The 20,148-nt window shown below is 58.0% G+C and overlaps 1 protein-coding gene across 23 annotated transcripts in view; it reads left to right on the top strand.

The window, feature by feature from the left end:
* The window catches only part of DOCK6 (dedicator of cytokinesis 6), a 44,046-nt gene that overhangs the window by 20,379 nt on the left and 3,519 nt on the right, over window positions 1–20,148 (top strand). For 11 of the 23 annotated variants that reach the window (XM_081812927.1, XM_081812921.1, XM_081812911.1 and 8 more), the window contains 28 exons: window positions 241–358; window positions 438–508; window positions 707–845; window positions 933–1,034; window positions 1,725–1,811; window positions 2,228–2,459; window positions 2,711–2,872; window positions 3,553–3,716; window positions 4,264–4,368; window positions 6,443–6,535; window positions 6,779–6,874; window positions 7,841–7,981; window positions 10,327–10,440; window positions 10,548–10,718; window positions 11,067–11,206; window positions 11,303–11,472; window positions 13,544–13,704; window positions 14,071–14,253; window positions 14,569–14,695; window positions 15,025–15,109; window positions 15,230–15,326; window positions 15,478–15,612; window positions 15,926–16,078; window positions 16,265–16,423; window positions 16,555–16,655; window positions 17,198–17,390; window positions 17,481–17,624; window positions 19,492–19,623. In XM_081812927.1, the coding sequence (XP_081669053.1) occupies window positions 241–358; window positions 438–508; window positions 707–845; window positions 933–1,034; window positions 1,725–1,811; window positions 2,228–2,459; window positions 2,711–2,872; window positions 3,553–3,716; window positions 4,264–4,368; window positions 6,443–6,535; window positions 6,779–6,874; window positions 7,841–7,981; window positions 10,327–10,440; window positions 10,548–10,718; window positions 11,067–11,206; window positions 11,303–11,472; window positions 13,544–13,704; window positions 14,071–14,253; window positions 14,569–14,695; window positions 15,025–15,109; window positions 15,230–15,326; window positions 15,478–15,612; window positions 15,926–16,078; window positions 16,265–16,423; window positions 16,555–16,655; window positions 17,198–17,390; window positions 17,481–17,624; window positions 19,492–19,623 (3,775 nt within the window). Of the gene's footprint in view, window positions 1–240; window positions 359–437; window positions 509–706; window positions 846–932; window positions 1,035–1,724; window positions 1,812–2,227; window positions 2,460–2,710; window positions 2,873–3,552; window positions 3,717–4,263; window positions 4,369–6,442; window positions 6,536–6,778; window positions 6,875–7,840; window positions 7,982–10,326; window positions 10,441–10,547; window positions 10,719–11,066; window positions 11,207–11,302; window positions 11,473–13,543; window positions 13,705–14,070; window positions 14,254–14,568; window positions 14,696–15,024; window positions 15,110–15,229; window positions 15,327–15,477; window positions 15,613–15,925; window positions 16,079–16,264; window positions 16,424–16,554; window positions 16,656–17,197; window positions 17,391–17,480; window positions 17,625–19,491; window positions 19,624–19,715; window positions 19,731–20,148 lie in introns of all 23 variants that reach the window. The other 12 variants (XM_081812907.1, XM_081812902.1, XM_081812942.1 and 9 more) reach the window with 9 other exon arrangements.

The following is a 20,148-nucleotide window of genomic DNA, read 5'->3' as shown; positions in this document are numbered from 1 at the left end:
AGTCCCTCCGTGTCCCCACCCGCAGATGTACTGTTCCCCCATCTATGCTCTGAGGGTGCCCACCTGTCCCCCACTCTCTGCCAGTGACATCTGTCGCCCGGTGCTCATAATTGCCCCATATGCCGCCTCAGCTGTGTGGCCATCGACGCGCCCCCCCCCCCCCCCCCGCCGTGTCCCAGGCCAGGCTTGTGCCGGAAGCCCAGCCCTGCCTGTCCCTCTGATGCCCCCCTGCCCCCGCAGGAACCTGCTGTACGTGTACCCACACTGCCTTAACTTCAGTAGCCGCCAGGGCTCCGTGCGCAACCTGACCGTGCGAGTGCAGTACATGGCGGGGGAGGACCCCAGCCAGGCCCTGCCGGTCAGTGGCCGTGCCGGGGGCGGGGGCGGGGATCCCGGCTGGGACGTCCCGGGGGGCCCTCACGCTCACCCTCCCCCAGGTCATCTTTGGCAAGTCCAGCTGCAGTGAGTTCACCCGAGAGGCCTTCACCCCCGTGGTCTACCACAACAAGTATGCGGGGTGGCAGGATGGGACCGGCGGTGGGGACACGGTGGGGCAGCAGGAGGGGAGGAGGCTGCCGCTAGGAGAGCCGGCGGCGGATCCTGAGGCAGAGAGCAGACCGTGGGGCCAGGCGGCACTGGGGTCTGACTTGCAAGAGGGGATGGGGAGGGCCAGGGGGTCCCCGCCCCCAGCAGAGCCCCATTCCAGGTCCCCAGAGTTCTACGAGGAGTTCAAGCTGCGTCTTCCGGCCTGTGTGACCGAGAACCACCACCTGCTGTTCACCTTCTACCACGTCAGCTGCCAGCCCCGGCCGGGCACAGCGCTGGAGACTCCCGTGGGCTTCACTGTGAGACCCCCACCAGCCCTCACCCCCACCCCCCAGCCCCGCTGACCCTCTGTTTGGCCCCAGACCTGACCCCCAGCCTCTCCCCAGTGGATCCCACTGCTGCAGCATGGCTGCCTGAGGACTGGCCCCTTCTGCCTCCCTGTGTCTGTGGACCAGCTCCCACCCAGCTACTCCGTGCTCACACCAGACGTATGTGCCCTGGCCCCCTGCCTCCCTTCCCAAGGCCTTGTCCCCCGACAACACTCCCCAGGCTCCCACCACATGGTCCCCGATCTGTGCCGTGCCTTCCTTCCCATCAATACCCCTGGGAGCCTTGTTGCCCTCTGTTAGGGCCTCCGGGACCCCTGGCTGCTCCATCCCCCCCATTATACTTTTGTGTGTCCGACTGTCCCCACATGTCCCTGTCCCCCACTAGCCCGGCCTCATTACCACCTCCTGCCCCTGCACTCACCATTCCCCACTGTCCTTCTGCTCCAGTCCCCCGTTCGTAGCCCTGCCTGCCTCCCTGACCACGATCCCCCCAGTAGTTCTTCCAGGTCCCATCACCCCCATTAATGCTGTCACCCTCCCACTTACCCTTGAGCTGTCATTAATGCCCTGGAGGCCTCAAGTTCTCTCATTATGCTCTTTCCCAATTCATCCCCCTCAGTAATGTGCACCCCAGGCCTCCATTGTCTGTTTCTCTGTTTGTACCCCAGGCTTCCAGCCTGCCCAGGGGACCCCCACAGTACTCCCTCCCGTCTGTGTCCCCCCCGTTGGCGCCCGGCTGCTCCCGCCGGTGGGGCTGGGTTACACCCACAGTATTGCAGTGGCTGGGGCCGGTGGCGCTATGGGCACGGGAGGGCAGGCCGGTGCCCACCTGGCGTGTCCCTCCTGCAGGTGGCGCTGCCAGGCATGCGCTGGGTGGATGGCCACAAGGGCGTGTTCAGCGTGGAGCTCACTGCCGTGTCCTCTGTGCACCCGCAGGTAGGGGGTGGGGGGATCCCAGGAGTCCGGCCCTGGGGTTGAGCAACAGTGCCGCTGACCGGGGAGGCCTGGCCTTGGGCCATGGACGTGACTTTGGTCAGCGAGGCCCGGCTCCCAGGGAAGCTGCTGAGTCAGGCGGGGGCGGCCATGCCAGTGGCCATCCCAGCTGGGGCTTTGGCCCTCTGCATGGTCTCTCCTCCCCGCGTGTGTCCCTCACCGCTTCTGTGGTCACTTCCCCGCCCCCTCTCCTCCCTCCAGCTCCTAGCTCATCCCTTTCCTCATTTATAGTCAGTTCATTGATCCCCGGCCTTGGTTTTCTGCCCACTGAGCACCACCCCCAACCCTCCAGGGCCTTCCCAGCCAATGGAACCCTGGCCACCCCCCGCCCTGCTCACCCCAGCTCCCCCCACCCCCAGGACCCTCACCTGGACAAGTTCTTCACTCTGGTGCATGTCCTGGAGGAGGGGGCCTTCCCGTTCCGCCTCAAGGACACCGTGCTGAGTGAGAGCACTGTGGAGCAGGAGATGCGGGCCAGCCTAGCAGCCCTGCGCCTCGCCAGCCCCGAGCCCCTTGTTGCCTTCTCCCATCACGTGCTGGACAAGCTCGTCCGTCTGGTCGTGCGGCCTCCAATCATTGGCGGCCAGATCGGTGAGCGGGCACAGCCTCAGACCCCAGTTTCCCTATCTGGAAGAGGGCCGGCCCCTCAGTCCCCTGGTCCTGGGTGACCTCCTCAGCCCGCTTATCTTTCTGGCCTCGGTTTTCCTTTCTGAAAAATGGCTCCCAACCACCTGTGACCCTTTGATTGGCCCCACAACCTCTTGGAAAGGTGGGAGATAGGAGTTCCCTGAGGAGGTAGAAGGCCCTGGGCTTTAGCACTTGACCTCTGCTCTGCCCGGCAGTGAACTTAGGCCGTGGGGCCTTTGAGGCAATGGCCCATGTGGTCAGCCTTGTCCACCGGAGTCTAGAGGCTGCCCAGGATGCCCGTGGTCACTGCCCACTGCTGGCTGCCTATGTCCACTATGCCTTCCGACTGCCTGGCACCGAGCCCAGCCTCCCAAGTGGTAAGTGTTAGTGGGAGGCCCCTGGGGGACAGGACATATCTGGGAGGAGAGCATCCCAGTCAGAGGGAACAGCATGTGCAAAGGCCAGGAGGCCGTACAGACCTTGGCTGGTTTGGGCAACTTGCAAGAGAGAGAGTTTTTTGTTCACTCCCCCCCTCCCCAGGCTGGCGGTCTTTGTTGCTTGACTGGTGGGTCATTCAGCCAGTCACCAAGCATCTGCAGTTAAGTTGAAGCAGAGACGCAGCTGGGCTGCCCAAGCTCGAATCCCAGCTCTGCTTCCTACACATGCTGTGACCCTGGGCAAGTGACTTCACCTCTCTGGGTCTGTTTTCCATTTCTAAAACAAGGATAATAACGGTCATCCCTTCATGGGGGCGCTGGTAATAGTAAATGAGGTCTAATCCATACAACACACTTGATATGGTGAACGCTCAATGCAGTTGGATCCTTTTCAATTTGCTAAGTAATTAACACTAACCTCTAGCCCCTCTGGGCACTGACCACGTGCCAGGCACTGTTCTTGGGCTTTGTCCGTCTCCCCCAAATCACTATGAGGTGGCAGCCACTAGCATGCCCATTTTATAGGCGAGAAGCCTGAGGCTCAGAGACAGAAAGTGACTTTACCCAGGCCAGCCGGCCGGGAAGGGGCAGGGGGCTGACCGTCTTGCCGCCATCCTCAGGGACCCCTCCAGTGGCAGTGCAGCCTGCCACACTGGCCCGTGGCCCTGGCCGCCCCACCAGCCTCTACCTGGCCCGCTCTAAGAGCATCAGCAGCAGCAACCCCGACCTGGCTGTGGCCCCGGGCTCTGTGGACGACGAGGTCTCCCGCATCCTGGCCAGCAAGGTAGGGCACGGGTGGGCGCTGGGGTCTCCAGCCTCAGCGGCCACGGCTGCCAGGCGGGCGGGTGAAGGATTAGGGTTGACAGAGGACGGGAAGCTCCAAGCAGCAGCACGGACAGAAGCTTGACTCTGGGCAGCGGGGCTGGTCTGCGGCTTTCACAGCTTGGGAGCTGCGACTCAGACTTTGCCCTGGGCTCCGCACTCCAAGGCCGACCCAAGGATGGGTGGCTGGAGGTCGGCCTGGTTGAAAAAGCAGTGTGTACATAGCGGACCAGGTGCCTATGGGCGCATATACGCCACAGGTGCATATACTCACAGACCCCACGCATGTGTGTGCATGGGGCACAGATATACGTGCACTCCATGCACGGCCGCCCACAGGGAGCGTATGCGCGTGGGCCCCAAGCACGTATGTGCACGTGCATTTGCCAGGGTGGCGTGTGGGTGCCCGGGGTGCGCGTATGGCCCCGGGCAGTGCTCACGCTTGGTGTTCCGTGCCGTTCTCCCCGCCTTCTGCCCACGGATTCTACCGCGTCCCCGTGTGTCTCCAGGGTATCGACCGCTCACATTCCTGGGTGAATTCTGCTTATGCTCCAGGAGGCAGCAAGGCTGTGCTGCGACGGGCACCCCCTTATTGCGGGGCCGACCCCAGACAGGTGCCCTCCCTACCTGCCCCTGCACGCGTGTGACCCCATCTTGGCATGAGCTCCTCCCACCTTCCTGGCTGTGGCCCACTAACCTAGGAGGGCTGCCTGAAGGAGGCAGCACACCCCTCCTGCCTTTGTTCAGGGGCTTTGGAGTCAGTGTTTTAGGCATCACGGTCATCTTAACCAGCCTTTTGCTGCCTTACAGACTCCAGCCTCAGGCAGACACAGGAGGGAGAGGGTGGTATGCAAATAGCATGCAAAGGATATGCAAATCCAGCCACTATAACCTCCCTGCCTCGCATGGCCTGCTTCTCTAATCCACTCGGTTCAGGAGCCTCGCAACTGTCCCCTTGACATAGCAGTCCGAATGATGCCAAAGGGCCGAGACTGACCCTCTGGGCTCTCCCTCCCCTCCTGTTTCAGGCAGACAGACCTCTGTGGGCAGCTCCCTTTAAACTCTGCCCCTTCCCAGGGATCTGGTGTGGGGAGAGGCTTTGCCTTCAGACAGACCTGGGTCCCAGTTCTCGAGTTCTCGCTCTGCTGCGGGCTCGCCCTGTGCCCGAGGCTCTGAATTTTCAGATGTGGTCAAGATTCAAAGCAAAGTGTTTATTAGCACAGTGGTCCCGAACCTGGGAACGCGTTAGGGCATCACAGGCAGGATTTTATTGGGATAGATCTCAGTCCAGCCCGGCCTCTGAGCTGCCAGGTCTGGGAGATAGGCACCGATCATGCAAACACACGAGTATATGAGTGCAGGGTGTGAAAATGCCTGAAAAGAAATGAATAGGAGTGAGGCCACCAGCCTCCTCTGGGTGGTCTGGGGGGGGGGGGCCTCTCCAGGGAGATGACATTTCTCTTGGGACCTGAAGGGTGAGACAGAGCCAGCCAGGGAAGGGTGGCTGCTCCAGATGGATGGAAAGGCACATGCAAACGTTGGGACCGAGCTGAGAGCCCCCAAGGCACTGAAAGGAGGCCACTGGGGTGGTTTCCCCACACACTTGGCCCCAGACCTTGTTCCAGCTCCGTGCCCACCACCCAGGCAGCCTGCACTGAAGGCACGCCAGGGGACTGTTAGCAGCAAGGGATCTTTTGGACAGTCTTCTCCTGAGATTGCTGGAAATCTGGGTTCATGGGCCCTGCCGGCCCCCCAGCATCTTTAAGAGGGCCTCCCCCAATGCCCTCCTTCTCTGAGGTGTCAGCTGGGCCTCGAAGAGCACCTAGGAGGGGATGAGGTGGTAAGAGGGTGGGCATTGCAGGCAGGAGGGGACCCTGAGGCCGGCCTTTGCTGTGGGTGGCCCATCTGGTGTGTGCTGAGGAGCCAGGGCCCTGCTGGGGTTGTGGGAACTGGGGGGTCCCTCGAGTGCTGGGGCCCGGGCAGGTTCCAGGGGTCAGAGCAACTCCATCTTGGGGCCTCCTCTCCTTGCCAGTGGCCTCACCTCCCGACCAGCAAAGGAGGAGGGGAGAAGTGTAGCGTGGGCCCCCATCCCCATTTCACAGATGGGGAGCACTGAGGCAAGCAAGGCTGGAACAGGGCCAGGCCTGGAACCTGGGGCTCTTGGCTGCTCCTGCTGCATCTCATCGGCACCTCCTCTCACCTCTGTCCTATCTCTTTCCCTCTTCTTTCTCTACCCTCGCTTGGACCCCATGTCTATACTCCGCTCCCCTGTCTACGCTCCTTCCTCCACCTCATTGCCCTTCTCTTCCATCCACCCCGGCCTCATGGACTCTCTCCGGCTCTCTGACTTCACCCTCCCTCTTCACCGTGTCCACCCGCACCCCCATCCCTCTGCCATCTTTGTCTGGCCCCATCCACCCTCGCCAGCGGGCTCCTGTCCCCATTCTCACCTCTTCTGTTCCCCCGCTGGGCACCCCCTTCTCTCTTTGTTATGCTTCTCATCCCCTCCATCACCCCCCCCCACCTTTATCCTTATTATCTCTGCCAAAATCATCCATGCCCTCCTGGCCTGTCCACATGGACATGTCTGTGCCCTATCCATGCCAACCATCTCCTCCCCGTCCATACCGCCGGCACCCTCGCTAACCCACCTCGCCATCCCATCCTCTTCACCCCATCCCATCATAGGCCATCGACCGCAGCTCTAGCCGAACTTCTTCCTACCTTGAGGGCTCCTCCTTGGCCCCACCAGCCACCCAGCCGAGACCCACTGTGCAGAAGGTAGTGGGAGGCAGGGGGTGGGTGACTCCGTGTTGGCCCTGGAGCTCCTGTCTCCCCCGAAGCCCAGCAGGGTCTGGAGGGCCCAGGGAAAGGGCGTGCTGACTCCTTCCGCTCCCTCTCCTGCACGGTCTCCAGCTGCACTAACCCCAAGCCATCCTGCTGCATCCAAGCCCTGTTATGCCCTCCAGAGGAGGGCACGGGGTGGGCTCCTCGGCTCTCTGTGACCCTTGCCCCCGCCCCCAGCTGCTGCACGAGGAGCTGGCTCTGCAGTGGGTGGTCAGCAGCAGTGCTGTGCGAGAGGCTGTCCTGCAGCATGCCTGGTTCTTCTTCCAGCTCATGGTGAGACACCCTCCTCCCCTCCTGAGAGCAAGAGATGCCCCGGGGAGGTCCTCTCCTCGGGAGAGAAGCCCCTGAGATTGCACCTGAGACCCCTGAGAAATGACCCCAAGAGACCCTCCATGTCGAGAGAGAAGAAACACTGAAGGGGTTCTCTCCCTGGAGAGAGGCCCCCTGAAACTTACCTGAGACCCCCTCCACAGAGAGATGACCCCCCTACCTTCCCTAGGAGATTGTAGAGACCACGGAGAGTCCCCCTAACCAGCATGGAGACCCCTCCCTCTCAAGAGATATCCCCAGAGAGAGAGGGAATCCCTGTGATCAGACTCGAGACCTCTGCGCCAGACTCTTCAAGTGGTGCCTTGAACCACCACTGCTAGATACAAACCTCCCCCAATCTGGTGGGCCATCAAACCCCACCCAGGGCTCCCTCAAATCCCACTTCTTGAGCCCTGCTTTCTGTCCTACCCACATACTTAGCCCCAGGAGACCTAGTCCAGCCCTTCCCAGGCTCTCTCAGCCTCCCTACCCCTGCACCCTGCCTAGAACCCACTCAGGCTCCTCTCACTGCCGGCTCAAGCCCTGTGTTAAGAGTCAGGGCTCGGGCGCCTGGGTGGCTCAGTTGGTTAAGCGACTGCCTTCGGCTCAGGTCATGATCCTGGAGTCCCGGGATCGAGTCCCGCATCGGGCTCCCTGCTCGGCGGGGGGTCTGCCTCCCCCCTCTGCCCTCTTCCCTCTCGTGCTCTCTGTCTCTCATTCTCTCTCTCTCTCAAATAAATAAATAAGATCTTTAAAAAAAAAAAAAAAAAGAGTCAGGGCTCAATCCCCACCCAGGACCCCTTATGCCCACCTCTAGCCCCCGTGCCTTGCTACTAAAACACCGCTCACAGCCCCTCAGGGCCTGCCCCCTTCTGGTGGGCCCCCCTGTTCAGTTCCTCAAGCCCCGCTCCACTCTCACCCCACCCCCAGGTGAAAAGCATGGCGCTCCACCTGCTTCTGGGCCAACGGTTGGATACGCCCCGCAAGCTCCGCTTCCCTGGGCGTTTCCTGGACGACATCGCGGCCCTCGTGGGCTCTGTGGGCCTGGAAGTCATCACCCGGCTATACAAGGTGTGCGGGAACAGGCCTCGATGGGAGGGTCTGAGAGAGGACATAGAGCCAGCCAGGCAGGGGCACCATGAACCCGCTTGCCAGATCAGTCGGTTCACTCAGCATCTATTTCTTGAGCACTGACTGCGTGCACAGTGGCTGTGCCGGATGGTAGACACAGCAGTGAACAAAAGAGGCCCAAATCCATGTTTTCACGGAGCTGACTTTTTGAGGAGACTTGAAGGCGCGGGGGGGAGAGCACTCTATGCCATGGCTGGGGGAAGGGCCTTCCAGGCAGTGGGAGCAGCAAGTGCAAAGGCCCTGAGGTAGGACCATGCCTGGGTTGTTAGAGGAGCAGTTAGGAGGTAAGTGTGGCTGGAGTGGAGTGAGCAAAAGTGGGAATGGGAGTTGATGAGGATGGGGAGGTGGACAGAGCAGATCCATTAGCGCTTAGCACAGTGCCAAATACAGTAAGTGCTCAATAAATGGACATTGATGTTCTGAGGCCTTGATCATTGATTGTCCAGGTCCTGGATCACTAATTCCAGCGTTCCCAGGAGCTAGGCAGGCAGTAATAATAATGAGAGTAGTAATAATATTGAGCATTTATTGAGTACTTACTGTGTGTCTTAAATGTGGTAGATGGATCATATCATTAAATTCTCCCAACCACCCCCATGAAGTTGTCTCCATTTTACTGGTGGGGAAACTGAGGCAGAGAATGACCAGGTAACAACGTGATACCACACAACTGAGAAGGGGCAGAATGGGGATTTGAACCCAAGCTACCAGCTCTAGAGCCCACAGCCTTACCACCTGGGAAGAGTGGGGCTTAGGGTGGACTCAGGGGCATGTACCCATTGGCTGTGGCCAGAATGCCTGATTTTTCAGGAGAAATGGGAGTTTGGGATTTGATAGGAACTTTCCAGATTTTTGAAATGCCGGCCCAACCCAAGTCAGCCCTTGTGCAATATCCCATGACCTCTGGGCTGGGCTCAAAGTTCTCGACCTTGTTCCACTGGAGCCTCCCCAAGGGCTGATATTCCCAGGGGCTGAGCCGGATTGTGAGGAAACCACACTCAGAATGGGCTGAAGGGAGGAACAACGCCCCCAAGAAGCAGCATCATCACAGCTGCCAGTGAGGCATTGGTGATGGGCCACAGTGGTTTCGTTGCTTCACTTGACATTTATCGTGCACTGACTACCAGGCTCAGTTGTACAAGGAAGACCCAGTCTCTGCTCCCCTCAGGACTCAGAGCTAAGGCAGGTTTTATATCTTGTTTCTTTGGGTTGCAGGGAACTGAGGGCCACTGAGGCTAACCACTCTGTGGCTTATGGTAGCATGAGAGCAGAACAAGCATCAGCTAGGCCTCGGAAGCCATAGCAGCCTTCTTGCTGTTCCTCACGGTTGCTAGGCACATCCTGCCCCAGGGCCTTTGCACTTACTGTTCTCTCTGCTCAGGATGCCTTTCCCATCTTGGCTCTTTCCCATCTTTCGGGTTTCTCTCAAAACAGCACCCCATTCAGTTCTTTTCAAAATACATGGAACTATCCCCAGTCCTTTTATTTATTCTCTGCCTTCCCCCCACACAAGACTGTGAATTGGACAAGCCACAGGGACCATGTCTGTGCCATTCACAGGACGTGGCACGTAGTAGATGCTCAGTATAGTCTTGTTAAATGGTTGCTGAGAGCGTATCAGTTAAGAGACAGGTTAATTTGCTTGATCATCATTACAAGTGGTTTAAATGTGACCAGAGTTTATTTCTGAGCCTAGGTGGGTTGCAGGGGATTCCACAGTGTGGGACTGGCCATCGTGGTTCATCATGGTTCATCATGGTGCCCCCCACATGAGGCGTGGCAGGTGGTGGGAACAGGCAGACCTGCCCCTTCTCTATAAGGGACGGCATCACTTCTTCCCAAACCCCATTGGCCAAGATGTGGTCACATGGTTATTCTCAGCCACAAAGAAGGCTGGGAAATGTAGTCTTTGCCAAACTCTGAACTGTGAAGAAGGGTTCCAGTACTCTGAGTGGGGAGAGGATTTGGGGGAGGTCAGCAGCCAGTTTCTGCCATCCATATTGTACTGGTCAAATCTAATGAAAGAAAACAGTGTTCTGAACAGAGTCCTGAGGAGTGTAGACATATAACCACGGGAAAGGGGAGGGACAGAGGGAAGAGGACAACCAGGAAGGCCAGGTGTATCTGGAGTTCAGAAATGAGGGTGTATCAAGAAGCCCCAAGGCTTTGGGGCAATGATGCGGCTCCTGGAGGTCACTGGTGGCCTTGGTGAGAGCCAGGCCCCATGTGGAGACTGAGGCTCAATGGGACACGTGGATATGGGCTGACCGGCCCTGTGCCCCTAGGATGCAGAGCTGGCCGAGCGCCTGAACGCCAGCCTGGCCTTCTTCCTCAGCGATCTGCTGTCCCTGGTGGACCGCGGCTTCATCTTCAGCCTGGTGCGGGCCCACTACAAGCAGGTAGGGGTGGGCACGGTGGGAACGGCACATCTGCAGTGACGTGGCAGGGTGGTGGGCGTGGTGGGCAGAGCCACGTGAAGGTCGCCCACTGACCCCCTCCCCCACAGGTGGCCACACGGCTGCAGTCGGCCCCCAACCCGGCATTGCTGCTGACCCTACGCATGGACTTCACCCGCATCCTGTGCAGCCACGAGCACTACGTGACCCTCAACCTCCCCTGCTGCCCCCTGTCGCCCCCAGCCTCGCCCTCACCCTCTGTATCCTCCACCACTTCCCAGGTGGGCTGGCCTCACTCCTGGCTCCTCCTCTTGACCTATGACCACTCACCTTCAGCCCCCTCTTCTGTGGGACCCTCATTTGGCCATCTCAGAGTGGGCCAAAGCCCAGGTAGTCTGACCCTTCACCTCTGACCCCGCACCCTTGGCAGCTTCTTGGAGTGGGGGCCAGCGTCTTATATCTCACCCCAAATCCTAATTCCCGCCTGGGGTTCCATTTGCTGTTTCTCTGACTTCTGACTTTTGACTCCAGGCCCTGTCACCTCACATATGGGTTAACGCCAGTCTCCCCCCCCGACCCTTGACCCCTGGCCTCCTGCCATCCCTGCTTTCTCCACCTGCCCTCTGCAGAGCTCCACCTTCTCCAGCCAGGCCCCGGACCCCAAGGTAACCAGCATGTTCGAGCTGAGTGGGCCGTTCCGACAACAGCACTTCCTGGCTGGGCTCCTGCTGACAGAATTGGCGCTGGCCCTGGAGCCCGAGGCCGAGGGGTGAGTACAGGGCCGCTCTGGTCCCCGGGCTGGCGAAAAGGTCCAGGAGCCATGTCTGCTCCATCCCGAGCTCCTCGCTAACCCGCCCCCCCACAGGGCATTCCTGCTGCACAAGAAGGCCATCAGCGCCGTGCACAGTCTGCTCTGTGGCCACGATGCGGACCCCCGCTACGCTGAGGCTGCTGTGAAGGCCCGTGTGGCCGAGCTGTACCTGCCGCTGCTGTCTCTCGCACGGGACACGCTGCCACGCCTGCATGATTTTGCTGGTCAGTGGGCCGGGGGCAGGATGGGGCTACACGATCCAGGGGCTTCACTGATCACACCGGCTCAGGTCGGGGAAGGTGGGGAGCAGGGTTAGGAACAAAAGCATGGGTGGTGGGGGTCAGAAGAAGAGGTTCCAGTGTGCTGCTGTGGGGCCCCAGGCAAGCCATTAACCTCTCTGAGCCTAAAGGTTTCTCACCTGTTACATGGGGACAGTGGTTGCATGCACTTTCCTAGGCTTATGTGAAAATTTGGGGAGCAGCGTACTGGGACACTGTCACCCTCCCGATAGGTGAGGAGGGGCAGGTGGGGAACATAGGGGTGAGGGGATGGTCAGAGCCCCGTGTTCATTCAGTCACTCCTCTTCAACCTTCACTGGCACCTGGGGGACAGGGGACAGTTGGAAGCACAGACTTAGGCTTTCTGGGTAGATCCCCTTTGTCATTTGGGGAAAATTCTCAGTCTTTACCTCTTGCAATTTTTTTTTTCTGCCTCATTTTCTCGCTTCCCTCCTTCTGGGACTCCAATTACACGTACGTTAGACCTTTTGATCGCATCTCAGTGCCTGCTGTACTCTGTCCTGTTTTCCATTCCGTTTTCAGTTGGGAAACTTTCCATTCACTGGAGCTCACTGCTTCAGTCTTCTCTGGCTGCGTCCAGTCTTCTGTTAACCCCAGTTCCGAATTTCAGATGTTATACTTGGCGGCTCTAAAATGTTTGTTTGATTTTGTGTGTGTGTGTTTTTGTAGATCCCAGTTCTCTACTGAAATGTGCCATCTTTTTATCCACGTTTGTCCATCTTTTCTGCCAGTTTATATATTAACGTCCTTGTTCGCTAACTCCAACATTTGGTCATCTGTGTACCTGCTTCTGTTGTCTGTTTTTCTCCTATCAATTACATTTTCCTGCCTCTTCCTATGTCTTATAACTTGTTATGGTATTTTGGATGCTGTATGTAAACGAATCATTGGGACTGGGGTAATGTCATCCTTTCCCAGTGACGGTTCCTCTTTCCCTCCCTTACGCAGTAAGGAAAATGGGCTGGTCTCCTCCATCTGGTCAGGAACTGAGCTAGGTTAAGCTGAGCTGGAGCTTTAGTTAAACTCAGTCGACCCTTTGTTTCAAGAATCTCTGGGGTGAGACCAGTTCTGTATTTGCTGGCAGCTCCTGTCTCTGGCGAGACCTTTTTTTTTTTTTTTTTTTTTCTTGGTGGGGGGCGCCATGGGAGTTACTCTTTTAAGACCATAGAGTTTGGAAGCCGACTCTTTAGGTTAAAATCCGATCTCTAGGGGCACCTGGGTGGCTCAGTCGTTGGGCGTCTGTCTTCGGCACAGGTCATGATCCCAGGGTCCTGGGATCGAGCCCCACATCGGGCTCCCTGCTCCGTGGGAAGCCTGCTTCTCCTTCTGCCACTTCCCCTGCTGTGTTCCCTCTCTCGCTGGCCTCTGTCAAATAAATAAATAAAATCTTGAAAAAAAAAAAAAATCCTATCTCTACCATTTACCTGCTGTGTGACCCCAGGCAAGTGATGTAATCTCTCTGTGCCTCAGTTTCCTCACCCATAAAATGGGGATGGGTAAAAGCATTTATCTCATAGGGTTGTTTTGAAGATTACGAGTTAATATTTTCAAAGTGCTTAAGAATGGCACCTGGCACACAGGAGATTCTATCTAAGTGCCAATTGATGCTACAATCATTGTAGCAGCATTTATTACTAATTATTATTATTGTTATTCCTGCCATTGTTCCCATCATCATCATCATCATCATCATCATCGTAGTAAACATTTACGGCTCCTGTGGGCCAGGCCACATTCTGAGTGTTGAGCATATAGCAGCAGCTCAAGCAGATATAGTTCAGGCTTTTGTCATCGTACAGACAATTGTATGATAAATGTATCTAATCATAAGCACAAAAAGTGAGCTCTGAGAATAGATAACTGGAGACCTCACCCTGGCCTGGGGGAGCGGTATCAGGGAAGGCTTCCCTGAGGAGGCGAACTTTGAGCTAGACTATGAGATAGAGACGGTACTTACCAAGGGCTCATTCTTCTGTCCCCCTGTCCCTGCCCCCAGAGGGCCCAGGTCAACGGTCAAGACTGGCCTCGATGCTCGACTCAGACACAGAAGGGGAAGGGGACATCGGAGGCACCATCAACCCCTCAGTGGCCATGGCCATCGCTGGTGGCCCCCTAGCCCCTGGCTCCCGGGCCAGCATCTCTCAGGGCCCAGTGGCAGTGAGTATGGCGCTGGTCCCCAGAGACACCATCCAACCTGGTAATAGAAATTACGTAGGATATCTTGGGGCGCCTGGGTGGCTCAGTTGGTTAAGCGACTGCCTTCGGCTCAGGTCATGATCCCGGAGTCCCTGGATCGAGTCCCACATCGGGCTCCCTGCTCAGCGGGGAGCCTGCTTCTCCCTCTGACCCTCCCCCCCTCATGCTCTCTCTATCTCATTCTCTCTCTCAAATAAATAAATAAAATCTTTAAAAAAAAAAAGAAATTACGTAGGATATCCTGATAGGTCAGTTCTCATCACAATATGGAGGAAATGAGAATCCGCTCCATCCCTTCTGAGCACCCTCTCCCCTGTTTGGCCCCAGGCTTCTCGCTCAGGCTGTCCCCTCTCTGCCGAGTCCAGCCGGACCTTACTGGTGTGTGTGCTGTGGGTCCTGAAGAATGCTGAGCCAGCCCTCCTGCAGCGCTGGGCCGCTGACCTTGCCCTCCCTCAGCTGGGTCGCCTCTTGGACTTGCTATACCTTTGCTTGGCTGCCTTTGAGTACAAGGTGTGGGGATGGGGGTGGGGTGGGCCAGGGGACTGAGTGGGCGGATGAGGCAGGGGTGAACTGTCTTCACGCCCAGGTTCCTGTGGGTTTGAGGGTCAAGGGGCGGACTGTTTCTGGGCTGAGCCAAAGAGAAAAGGGAAAATCATCTTCGTGAATAGAATTTGGAAGGTGCCAAGACCTTGTAGTAAAGGGGAGAGCTGTGTCTCCAAGCACACGATCCTGGAGGTCAGAAAAGGCTGAATGAGTGTGACCAAGCAGCCCAGGTCCCACAGGAAAGGGCAGAGTCAACCCTCGACCCGTTCTCTGTCCTCACAGGGGAAAAAGGCCTTTGAGCGCATCAACAGCCTCACGTTTAAGAAGTCACTGGACATGAAGGCCCGTCTGGAGGAAGCCATCCTGGGCACCATTGGAGCACGACAGGACATGGTCCGGCGGAGTCGTGGTGAGAGGGAGATGTACCCTGTGCACGTCCCCACGGGCTGCTCCCAGCCTTTGTCTGAGGGGCCCCAAGAAGGGGGCGTCCTACCTCTGTGTCTGCCTCACCTTTCCCAGAAAGAAGTGCACACATCGTCCGTATGCACATGGGCATCTGTGTTCCCTGTCTGTTCTCATGTCGTTCGTGTTTAACTGTGTTCCCTTAGCATGTATATGTGTCACCCGGTGTCCTCACGGGCCGTCCCACATGTGTATCTTAATGCCTGAGCCCTTCTCCTCACGGTCACACGTCCTTGTGTTTTTGCACGTCTCCGGACGCTCACCTGCGCATCTCAGAGAGGAGCCCGTTTGGGAACCAGGAGAACGTCCGCTGGCGGAAGAGCATCACGCACTGGAGACAGACCTCGGACCGCGTGGACAAGTGGGTGTGGGCAGGAAGTCGTTCGCTGGGGTCAGACCAGTTTCCGGAGAATGGGTGCCCCTAGAGCAGCTAAGGGAGGGGCAGAGAGCTCAGCCCCCAGCCCCTTCCCATCCCCTCCAGGACCAAGGATGAAATGGAACATGAGGCCTTGGTGGACGGGAACCTGGCGACCGAGGCCAGCCTGGTGGTTCTGGACACACTGGAGATCATCGTGCAGGTAGGGCTTGAGCCAGCATCTCTCTGACCTCTGCCCCACTGCCATGCCTTGTGATCTCTGACTCTAGGATCCCTCTCTTTCCCTGACCCGGGAAGCAGCTCAGTCCCTAACAGCTGGATTTCTGACCCCTTTCTCCCCCACCCCCCGGCAGACAGTGATGCTGTCAGAGGCCCGGGAGAGCATCTTGGGTGCAGTGCTAAAGGTTGTGCTGTATAGTCTGGGCAGTGCCCAGAGTGCCCTCTTCCTGCAGCACGGCCTGGCCACACAGCGAGCCCTGGTGTCCAAGGTAAGCCCCGCTCGACAGGCAGGGCCCTGAGTAATCGTTGCAGCCCACTGAGCTCCTGCTGTATGCTCAGCCACTTCATGAGACAGACACTCCTGAGCCATGGTTTATAGAGGAGGGAGCTGAGGATCAGAGTGGCAGAGTCACTCCCCCAGGGTCACACAGCCAGGGCCTAACCCCGTGTCTGATCCTGAAGCCCACTGTGCTTGGCCAGAGGGGGCAGAATGCAGCTGCCCCTGCCGACGTCCCCATCAGGGGCCTTCTGTGGCACCACGGGGAGGGGCTGACCAGTGTCTGTGTTGCGCTGGGGGGACAGTTCCCAGAGCTGCTGTTCGAGGAGGACACGGAGCTGTGCGCCGACCTTTGCTTGAGGCTGTTGCGACACTGTGGCAGTCGCCTCAGCACCGTCCGCACGCACGCCAGTGCCTCGCTCTACCTCCTCATGCGCCAGAATTTCGAGATTGGCAACGTAAGTGGGAGCGGCGGGCAGAGGCCATGGTCCACGGGAGGCTCGGGGGAGGGGAGGGCGGCCGGGGGGTGGGGGTGTTGGTGCAGTAAATGGAGGGCGGGAGGGGAGAGGTCGGCAGGTCGAGCGGGCCCTGGGGGTGAGGGTCCCAGGCTCACAGGTGTTCTCTTCCTTCCCGGCTCCTCGTAGAACTTTGCCCGCGTGAAGATGCAAGTGACCATGTCCCTCTCATCCCTGGTGGGGACAACGCAGAGCTTCAGCGAAGAGCACCTGAGACGGTCGCTCAAGACCATCCTCACCTATGCCGAGGAGGACGTGGGGCTGCGGGACAGCACCTTCGCCGAGCAGGTGACGCCGCCGGGCACCCCCGTCACGCCTTCCTCGGCCTGCGTCTTTGCTCTGCCTGCTTCGCCCCCACCACTAAGGCTCTCGGTCACGTCTCGATGCCCTCATTGTCCCCGGCCGCTCCCCCGCTCCAGGTCCAGGACCTGATGTTCAACCTGCACATGATCCTGACGGACACGGTGAAGATGAAGGAGCATCAGGAGGACCCGGAGATGCTCATTGATCTCATGTACAGGTGACGAGGGCCAGGTGGGCCCTTCAGCTGTTCTCACCCACAGACAGGTGGCGGTGGGGTGGGTGGGGAGAGGGACAGGTGAGCAGGCAGGAGAGGGCACAAGCAAGGGGAGGGCAGGTAAATGAACGGTACAAAGGGTGCCAGATGAACATAATTGGAGGACGACAGAGGAGAATAAGGTCAAATGAGGGGGACAGGTGGGAGAGACAGGTGAGGTGCTAACCCGTGACAGGTCCGGGAACAAGTGATTTGGAGGAGAGGTGAGGGGTGTTTGGGAAGAAGTAGGGGAGTGGGAGGCGGGGGACAGGTGATGGAGCCAGGGAAGGCGCGGGGGCCTATGGGAGGTCGGGGCCTGGTGCACGGGGATGTGGGGCCAGGAGCAAGGGGAACAGGGGCGTGGCTTAACATTCCAGCTTTGGAGCCCGGCTGGTGAGCGCCACCGATGGGTGGGGTAGCAAGCAAAGGGGGTGGACCAGCGAGGGGCGGCCAGTGGGGGCTAGGCAGGTCCCCATCCTCCTCACCAGCCCCCACCCATATGCCAGGATTGCCCGCGGCTACCAGGGCTCCCCCGACCTGCGGCTGACGTGGTTGCAGAACATGGCGGGGAAGCACGCAGAGCTGGGCAACCACGCGGAGGCCGCCCAGTGTATGGTGCACGCCGCCGCTCTGGTGGCCGAGTACCTCGCCCTGCTGGAGGACAGTCGCTACCTGCCCGTGGGCTGCGTTTCCTTCCAGGTGAGCCAGTGGGGGCAGTGGCGGGCCCGATGGGGCAGGGGGTGGCACCCGTGGGCCGGGGCCAGGGCCTGATGCCACCTCCCACCCCAGAACATCTCATCCAACGTGCTGGAGGAGTCTGCCATCTCCGATGACATCCTGTCCCCCGACGAGGAGGGCTTCTGTTCCGGGAAGCACTTCACGGAGCTGGGGCTGGTGGGGCTGCTGGAGCAGGCGGCTGCCTACTTCACCATGGTGAGGCCTGCGGCTGGCCGCAGAACGTGGGGCTCGGGCCAGGGTGGCGTCCTCAGGGCCACTGACGGGCCCAGTACCTGCTCCTGGGGGCTCCCAGTGAAGCTGCTGCCCGATCCCTCCCTTTCTGAGCAGGGGATTGACTGAGGACAACAGGGTCCTTCACGAGCTCGGGTTACCTGCCTCTCTCCCTGTAAAACCCTTAACACGTGGCCTGGACGTAGCCTTCCACACACTCAGCCACTATTAAATTTTTTCTATTAGAGAAAATGTTGAGCACACATAAAAGAAAAGGTTGCACCCCCACCCCCACCCCCAGCACTCAAATCCAGCAACCACCAGTCTTTATGCTCTTGTCTCAACTCATGGCCTCTAGTTTTTTGTTTTGGTTTTTGATGGCGTTTGTTTTTTTGTTTTGGTTTTTTTTTTTTGTTTTTTTATATATACATAAAAAGATCTTAATTTTCACAATTTTTTTTGTACATAAAAAAGAGAAGATCTTAATTTTCACAGATTGATTGATGAAACCCAACATGACCGTTCAGCTGGAGTTTTTTTTCAAAGCTTGCCTACTCAGTGTGGTCTGAGGACCAGCAGCATGGGCATCACCTGGGGGCTTGTTATAAATGCAGAGTCCTGTGCCCCCAACCCTACATTTTAACAAGATCTCAGAGATTCCTGTGTGTTGGGAGTCAGAGAAGTTCCAGCTTCAAACAAACCCTACTCATCACACCATCACCTGCACAAGTACCTCCCTGTGCAGCCCCACTGGTGAAATCCTTTTATGCAACTCTTTATACCGGTCCGTGCTTAGATGTCCCTGACGATCTCGAAACAGTTTTCTTTCTGCACTTGCTTTGTTTGAATCAGGATCCATATAAGACCCACAGTGGCAATGACTGACAAGTCTCTTAAGGCTCTCTCAATCAAAGAAAGAAAACAGGAACAAAAGACAGGGCATAAGTTCCCCACTTTGTACAATAAGGGTTTTTAATGTTTTCCTTGACAGGTTGAGGCCCAGGCGATGTATTGTCCACTGTTATAGAAAGGTTTTCTCTTCCAGTTTGCTTGTTTGTGTGAAAGCAGTTGGGTTTTCCCCTGCATTTCACTTGTTGGAGCCCTGGGCTTTGTTCCAAGAGGTTTTCTGGCCCGCTTAGGGCTGGTTGCATCCCTGTGGTGTTGCTTTACCTGTTCCTCAGTCCCCTGAGCTTATGGGAACTGATGATTAGATCTGGAGCCCTGCTCAGATTCAGGGTCAGGTTTTCCAGCGAGAATTCTTTTCTGTGCTGCCAGCCCCCTAGTGGGGTTTTCATTATTGTCATTGTGTTAAAGACTCAGAAACAAAAGCCTTGGGAATAAATGGGACGGTAGACACAGACCTCTCACGGTTGGTCAGCAAACATCGCAGGCTGCCTGCTGTGCTGGCGCTAGCTGTGGGTGAGGGGCACTTAGGAGCGGCCATTACCACAAGCCAAGAGGTAGCTGGGTGTGGAAGTCTTGGGCACCAGGCCAAAAGGGCTGGCGTTCAGGTCCTGGCCCTGGGGAGCCATGTCTGAATTTTAGTTTTCTGAGAAATGGGGAAAAAAAAAAACAAGAAAACCTCCTCCCACAAATGAAGGAACATGGGTAAAGTACAGATGTACACAGCACCTGGTCCACAGTAAGCACGATAGAGACCACGGAGGGGTCTGTGGGGGGTGGAAAGACTGGTGTCCTATCCGGGGCAGGGTGGTCAGGGTGGGCTTCCTGGAGGAGGTGGTGAAAGATGGAGCCCTAGGGGATGGGTGGTTGCACAGAGGGTGGGCTGTTCCAGGCAGGGGAGAAAACTGGGGGAGGGGTGCTGGGAACCCTGATGTGCCCCCACCCCCAGGGCGGGCTCTACGAGGCAGTGAACGAGGTCTACAAGACCCTCATCCCCATCCTGGAAGCCCACCGAGACTACAAGAAGCTGGCTGCCGTGCATGGCAAACTGCAGGAGGCCTTCACCAAGATTATGCACCAGGTGGGCCCAGGATGCCCTCCCAGACCCTGCCTTTGGCCCCACCTCCCACCTCACCACAGCTCAGCTGACCCTGACCCTTCTCTCCCCCACAGAGCTCTGGCTGGGAGGTGAGTCAGCCCAGTGGCCACCTGCCTCTGGGGCCCCCATGATGGCTGGTCAGCAGTGGTCAGGGACCACCAGGGGGTGCTGGAGGAACATGGCTGCCTGGCCGCAGGGGCTGGTGCTCAGTGGGCAATGACGCACCCTCCACTTCTTCCCCCATTCCCCCGGGTCCCCCTCCCTGCCCCAGATCCCAAGGGCAGCCTGTGACTCACCCAGCTGGGAGCTCTCCAGAGACACCCCTCCCTCGGGCAGGGCCAGCTTGGTCACTGCCTGTAAGGGGGGGCTCTGACTCCCTCCTTGTCTGTCTCTGTGTTCCTTTTCGTCTCGAATTATGGTCTCTTTCCCTGTCTCTTTCTCTCTCCCTGTCTTGGTCACACTCTATCTCTCTGGGTCTCTGTCTCTCACTGTCTCCTCCAGCTTCTC

Source organism: Leptonychotes weddellii, chromosome 1, assembly GCF_054177405.1.
Source record: "Leptonychotes weddellii isolate Sample4059 chromosome 1, ASM5417740v2, whole genome shotgun sequence".
Taxonomy (NCBI): domain Eukaryota; kingdom Metazoa; phylum Chordata; class Mammalia; order Carnivora; family Phocidae; genus Leptonychotes; species Leptonychotes weddellii.
This window is presented reverse-complemented; position numbering and strand designations above follow the sequence as displayed.